The 7,405-nt window shown below is 37.6% G+C and overlaps 1 protein-coding gene across 1 annotated transcript; it reads right to left on the reverse strand.

Moving 5' to 3' along the window:
* Window positions 1-5,937: 5,937 nt before the first annotated feature.
* Window positions 5,938-7,405, reverse strand: LOC113329880 (repetitive proline-rich cell wall protein-like). Its single transcript, XM_026576702.1, has one exon. It carries the CDS (start codon window positions 7,374-7,376, stop codon window positions 6,291-6,293), a length of 1,086 nt encoding a protein of 361 aa, XP_026432487.1. The 5' UTR covers window positions 7,377-7,405; the 3' UTR covers window positions 5,938-6,290.

The following is a 7,405-nucleotide window of genomic DNA, read 5'->3' on the forward strand; positions in this document are numbered from 1 at the left end:
TCATAGTTCCTTCTCTTGCAACATCCAGTTCAGAAGGTTTTAAGCTTTAATAGTACATGTCTTATTCATATCAAATAGGTTTTGATGTCTAAATATATGAACGCACAAATAAACAGACAAATTTTTTGATATTTTTACTGGTAATGCTTCAACAACAAAAAATAAAATTGTTTTGTTATACAAAAATTACCTCTAAAAGCACTTTCTCGATTACATCTCTAGGAAGCAACACTTTCCCTAGATCTAGGATAAATACCTCGACATGATGCAAGGATCCAGGGAAAACTGATACAACTAATAATCATGTTGAATGTAAGAAACGTTCTCACAACTGACGATGGACGAGAGTTTTAGTTTATACATGAAACATTCAAATTTAGTTAAATACAGAGTTGTACTGAAAAATGGAATGGTCACAGATAACAGTCTATCATGCGTGCAACTTAAACCCAAAATGCTTTGTACTCAGGTTGAATCTTTTCCAGGTCTCTACCCTTCAATCAAAATATCCTACAAAATGTGGCACTGTCATGTAAGCATCACCAATTTTATTCAAATATCAAAACACCATGGAGGATATTTTATGCGGGTACAAATGTTAAAATTTAGATCGGGAGAATCATGTTCTTTGACGTTCTGATTTATACTAAGGATAATCAAAGTTCCTTGTCTTGCAACATAAAGTTCAGAAGGTTTTAAGCTTTAGTAGTCCATGGCTTACTAATATCCAATAGCTTTTGATGGCTAAAGATATGAATGCATGAATAAACAAAAAAAAAATTGATATTTATATTGGTAATGCTTCAACAACCAAAAAAGATAATTATTTAGTTATAAAGACATTACCTCGAAAAGCATTTTCTCGATTCCATCTCTAGAAAGCAACTCTTTCCCTAGATTTGGGATAAATACATCGGCATGATGCAAGGATCCAGGGAAAATTAATACAAATAACAATCATGTTGGATGTAAGAAATGCACTCACAACTTACGATGGACGAGAGTTTTAATTTATAATTAAAACATTCAAATTTGGTTAAATACGGAGTTGTACCGAAAAATGGAATTGTTACAGATAATATATTATAATGCCAGCAACTTATTCCCAAGATGCTTCGTACTCAAGTCGAATCTTGTCCAGGTCTCTACCTTCAATCAAAATATGCTACGAAATGTGGCACTGTCATGTAAGTATCACCAATGCTATTAAAATAAAAAAACACCATGGACGATGTTTTATGCAGGTACAAATATTCATGCTGAAATTTGGAAAATCATTTTGTTCCTTATAAGTTTGCCTAAAAAAAGATCATTAAAATTATCAACACAACTGAATTACAAGACATAGACAAATATATGATAGAAAGAACATGGAATTTAATTGGAATCTTGAACATAAATTTGTAAAATAAATGTCCAAAAAGGAACGCATGTCTCAAACACACGTATGATAAATCAAGTTCCCACGTCTCGTTGGGATATTCCTTGAGATTACCCAAAAAATATTACTGCGCCTGGGTATAAAACGGAGAAGCATGTGTGAGAAGCACGTATAATGATTCAGGACCCTGGATCTCTTTGAGATCCTCCCCGATATTAACACTTCGAGATCCTCCCTGAGATTTTAACTATGAAGGATGAGGTTATATACCATAACAATGAAAACCCTAGCTATATTTATATCTTCAAACTTTCTGCCGCGCCGCTCTGGCTCTCTTCTCTTTTATCTCCCTCCCTTTTTTCTTATGATGTTACTCCACTAATAACCACAAAGCCAAACTCAAAATCAAAAATCCCTCATTGATTTAATTGTTGATATCATTACGATCTAGGGTTAGTTCTCACACCTTATGATGGACGAGAGTTTTAATTCATAAGTAAAACATTCAAATTTGGTTAAATACAGAGTTGTACTAAAAAATGGAATGATCACAGATAACAATCTATCATGCGTGCAACTTATTCCCAAGACGCTTCGTACTCAGGTCAAATATTGTCCAGGTCTCTACCTTCAATCAAAATATCCTACAAAATGTGGCACTGTCATGTAAGTATCACCAATGCTATTCAAATAACGAGACACCATGGAGGATGTTTTATGCGGGTACAAATATTCATATCGAGAACTGGAGAATCATGTTCTTTGACGTTCTAATTTATAACAAGGATATTCATAGTTCTTTGTCTTGCAACATCCAGTTTAGAAGGTTTTAAGCTTTAATAGTCCATGGCATATTAATATTCAATAGCTTTTGATGGCTAAAGAGATGAATGCATGAATAAACAAACAAAAAATTTGATATTTGTATTGGTAATGCTTCAACAACAAAAAAAAAATAAAAATTGTTTCGTTATAAATATATTACCTCTAAAAGCATTTTCTCGATTACATCTCCAGGAAGCAACTAATTCTCTAGATCTGGGATAAAAGCCTCGGCATGATGCAGGGATCCTGGGAAAACTGATATAAATAAAAATCATTTTGAATGTAAGAAATGCTCTCACAACTTACAATGGACGAGAGTTTTAATCTATAAGTAAAACATTCAAATTTGGTTAAATATAGAGTTATACCAAAAAATGGAATTGTTACAAATAACAATATATCATGCCAACAACTTATTCCCAGGATGCTTCATACTCAAGTCGAATCTTGTCCAGGTCTCTGCTTTCAATCAGAATATCCTACAAAATATGGCACTATCATGTAAGTATAACCAATGCTATTAAAATAACAAAACACCTTGGAGGATGTTTTATGGGGGTACAAATATTCATAGCATGGAAAATCAAGTTCTTGCTTATAAGTTTGACATTCTGATTTATAGCATGGATAGTCATAGTTCTTTGTCTTGCAATATCCAGGTCAGAAGGTTTCAAGCTTTAATAATACATGACTTATTGATAAGCATGAATGTGCGATGCATTTTAACCCATAAATACATTAGTTGGGACTCATTATATCACTAATAAACTTGTTTGTAGGTATTTTTGGGCAATAAACTCTCATGGAAAAAGCTACTCGAAACGTGGTATTTGGACCCCTAGAGAAAATTCCTAAAGGAACCCAGGATACACCCCATAAAAACTGTTGAGAAGCGCCCCAGAAGTACACCACCACCGTAGTCTTGATTTACTCTTGCGTAAAGGCACCAGAGGTGGTGGTCGTTGGCAGAGGTGGTAATCTTAATTTACTCTTGCATAAGAATATTATCAGCCTTGGATGGAAATATATACACCATCACCGTGCTGGAAAAGGAATATTAAAACAGTCAAAAGAAATTTATGATGAAACCAATTTCGGTTTCATCTAAATTTGGTGGACCCGATTTTGGTTTCATTTAATTTTGCCTTAATTTTTTTTGAAAATTTTCGGTGAAACCAACGTTGTTGGTGATAAATAGAATTTTGTTGAAACAAGTAGGTTTCATCTGCACTGGATCAATATTTTTTGAGTTTTTATTGACGAAACTAAACTTAGATGAAATCAAAATCAATTAAACCAGTTTTAGTTTCATCAAAAAATTTTTTTAGTGATATAGAGATGGGTTTTTTGACGAAACCAAACAGTTTTTTGATGAAACCAGTTTTGGTTTCATCAAAACATTTTAAGTGATATAGAGATGGATAGTTTTTATGATGAAACCAAACTGTTTTTTTGATGAAACCAGTTTTAGTTTCATCAATTTTTAGTACCGACGGTAATGATATTGGTGGTTATGGTGCTACCATGGGGGGTGATGGAGGTGGTGGCGGCTTGTGGTGGTTGGATTTGTTGGAGGCGGAGGTGGTGGTGGTTTTATGAATATTTGGTGGTAGTGGTTGGTGGCTGATGCTACTGTAAGTTGTTGGTTGTGGTAATGGCTCTGGGTGATGGTTGGTGGTGGTGGTATGTGTGCTGGTTGGTGGAGGTGATGGTGGTGGCGGCGACGGTAGTGGTGGTCGGGGGTGTTGGGTGCTTTTTGGTGGTGGTGGTGGTGGTCGGCGGTGCTGGTTGGTGGTGGTGGTCGGCGGTGCTGGTTGGTGGTGGTGGAGGTCGGCGGTGCTGGTTGGCGGTGGTGGTGTTGGACGACGGCGGTGGTGGACAATGGTGGTGTTGGGCGGCAGTGGATTGTGGGAGGTGGTGTTGCTAGTTGATGGTGGTGGGTTGTTGTTGTTTGTGATGATATAATAAAAAATTAAAAGTGTCTTTGATTTTTGTTTTTGTTGGGATGATCTAAACTAAAAGGGCAATATAGACAGTTTATATTAAATTGGGTTTTTGTGCAAAAAATTTTTTTTTGACTTCCCGATAGAAAGAGATTTTGTTGGAGTGTTTGTGCATGGATAGTGACACCTTCGGTGTTGTAACTCGCGGATTCTAAATTTTTAAGGGGTGTTTGGATACACAATACAATAAATTCATATCAAAAGTCATAAAGGAATACAACCTTGGTTCTAGGAAAAGTGGTATCTTTAGTTTTCAATTTTTGCTTAACAAATTTGAAAAAGTGAAAATATCAATTTTTCTGATGCAGAGGTAGTATAATTTGCCACACGAAATTATTTTCAATGAATTTTTCAACTTTTCAACATATAAAATCTCCAAGTTGATAAAAATTAAATGAAAAGGATAAGAAACTATTGAAAGATTCTTCTTGCGAAACTTCCATCACCATGTGTTGGTGTTTTTATCATTTGACTTGGTTTTCCATGCTGGCATACACTAATAATTGCTCGATTGGTTTAATTTTTTTTTCCTGTGATAATGCTGCTGGTTCTATCTCCTCCTTCTGTAATGGGATTTTTATAATAGCCAAGTATGCCATATTTGTTCAGGTTCTAAGCCATATTGGTGCATGATGGTGCCATTATGTGTGCATGTACTTAGCCATAGTTGTGCATGTTCTATGAGAATCTGTGAAGGTGGTTTTGCCGATTAAAGTCTAAAGAGGGAGAAACCTAACTGCATTAGGTAATCAATCATCGAATTGAAAGATAATTTTGTTTAAAAGGAATTATGAACCCAGATCATGTACCGCTTGAATGAATGAACAGTCCAAGAATTAGAACATACTACAGCCTTGGGTAGCAAAGAGCCAACATAAAGGAGCCAGATGATAATCGAGGGCAATCGACTCTATTTGTCCCACCTGATTCTCCCACTGAAACCATTGATTTTGTATCTTTACTAGCATTCACAACAGCATTAGGTTGGACCTATATACCGATTGAACTGGCCTAAATATTGGACAAGGATGGCCTTTTGGTTGGAGTTGGCTGCTAAATTGGACCCGGTGGTGTGGGGACGGGAGTGACCGAATGAGTAAATATATATCAGACCGAGATGCCTTTGGGTTGGAGTGTGCTTGTAATGAGTAATAGACTACGCCACTACGGTTGTAGATTTCAATGGGAGGTGGTAGTTCTGAAATGCAGAGAACTATTTATGATGTTGAAATATTATTTCCTTTTGTTGGATTCCAGTTTAGCAGTGTTGCACCCCCTATAGAGCTAAAATAATCAATATAAACTGTGCTTCGGACTTTACTGTTTCCGCAGTTTTCCCAACAGGGTGCTCTTGTAGAGTTGGAATGTTATTCCCTAGGTTGCGAGTTGGACTGTATTTCGCATAACTAGGTTCGTTGCTTGGTCAAGGTGTATTCCAACGTCGTATAATGATTTGAAGGCAGTGCAATCAGGTGTTAAGCGTCATTTCCTCTGAAGAGGCTTCTCGTTCTTTTATCAGCCTCTTCTTTTATAGAGAATGGTCTTTCATAGGTAACTCTTCATTTCAGTGAAAAATGAACAGTAGTATCACCTTACATAGGTAACTCGTTATTTCAGTGAAAAATGAACCAAGAACTTCTGAAGAAATATTTGTACGCTTATGAGAAAATACCTCTCTGAAAATTTATCAAAATTTGTTGACGATGATTCATCTTCTCAATTATGTAATAGCAAATACAGTAAACCTTTTCTTCTTTTTCTGAAATCACTTTCATTCAAATTCTAACAAAATGTAAATACAAAGCTCATAATTTCCAGCAATAGAAAATATATGAAATTATTGCAACATGGAGCTTCAATGGCTCGAACTTACACATGACACATAAATAAATTACTTATAAAATAAAATGAAACATCTCTATATGTTCGTATTTCTTATACTTGATCTATATTGATCGAGATCGAGATGCTTCATAAATTATTGAAGTCTTGAAAACTAGAGCGGGTGGACGGTGATTTGTAGAAGGTGAGTGGTGGTGATAGGATCATGAATTAGGGTAAGTGGAGGTGTCCACCAGTTCTTAGTAAATAGGGGTGGGAGGCTTGTAAACTGGAGGCTTGTAAACGGGGGGCTTGTAAACGGGTGGTTTGTAAGTTGGGGTATATACCGGAGGTTTGTAAACTGGTGGCTTGTAGACAGGAGGTTTGTAAACGGGGGGCTTGTAAACCGGGGGTTTGTAAGTTGGGGTGTACACAGGAGGTTTGTATACTGGAGGCTTGTAAACGGGAGGCTTGTACACTGGGGGCTTGTAGGTTGGGGTGTATACTGGAGGCTTGTAAACTGGTGGCTTGTAAACCGGAGGCTTATACACAGGAGGCTTGTAAACTGGTGGCTTGTATACTGGGGTGTAGACAGGAGGCTTGTACACAGGAGGCTTGTAGACTGGTGGCTTGTAAACTGGTGGATTGTACACTGGGGTGTAGACAGGAGGCTTGTAAACTGGTGGCTTGTACACTGGGGTATAGACAGGAGGCTTGTAGACTGGTGGCTTGTATACTGGGGTGTAGACAGGAGGCTTGTACACAGGAGGCTTGTAGACTGGTGGCTTGTAAACTGGTGGCTTGTACACTGGGGTGTAGACAGGAGGCTTGTAAACTGGTGGCTTGTACACTGGGGTATAGACAGGAGGCTTATAGACTGGTGGCTTGTATACTGGGGTGTAGACAGGAGGCTTGTACACAGGAGGCTTGTAGACTGGTGGCTTGTAAACTGGTGGCTTGTACACTGGGGTGTAGACAGGAGGCTTATACACAGGAGGCTTGTAAACTGGTGGCTTGTACACTGGGGTATAGACAGGAGGCTTATACACAGGAGGCTTGTAGACTGGTGGCTTGTAAACTGGTGGCTTGTACACTGGGATGTAGACAGGTGGCTTGTACACCGGAGGTTTGTACACTGGAGGCTTGTAAACAGGAGTATACACTGGAGGTTTGTAAACTGGTGTAGGAGGGTCATACACTGGTGCAGGCTTGTACACTGGTTTTGGTGGTGGTGGTGAATCGTAGAAATAGCCATTTGCTACGGTTTTAGAAGGAAAGGTAAGAGATATGAAAAGCACTAAAAAGATAGTGATTGAAGAAGCCGCTGAGGCTCCCATTGTTGCCATCTTCGTTTGTATTCCTGATGATGTTTTGT

Source organism: Papaver somniferum, unplaced genomic scaffold, assembly GCF_003573695.1.
Source record: "Papaver somniferum cultivar HN1 unplaced genomic scaffold, ASM357369v1 unplaced-scaffold_117, whole genome shotgun sequence".
In the NCBI taxonomy this organism is placed as follows: Eukaryota; Viridiplantae; Streptophyta; class Magnoliopsida; order Ranunculales; family Papaveraceae; genus Papaver; species Papaver somniferum.

Excerpts from the sequence above, each read along its gene's own strand:
- LOC113329880 (XM_026576702.1), bottom strand. The coding sequence starts at position 7,376 with ATGGCAACAATGGGAGCCTCAGCGGCTTCTTCAATCACTATCTTTTTA.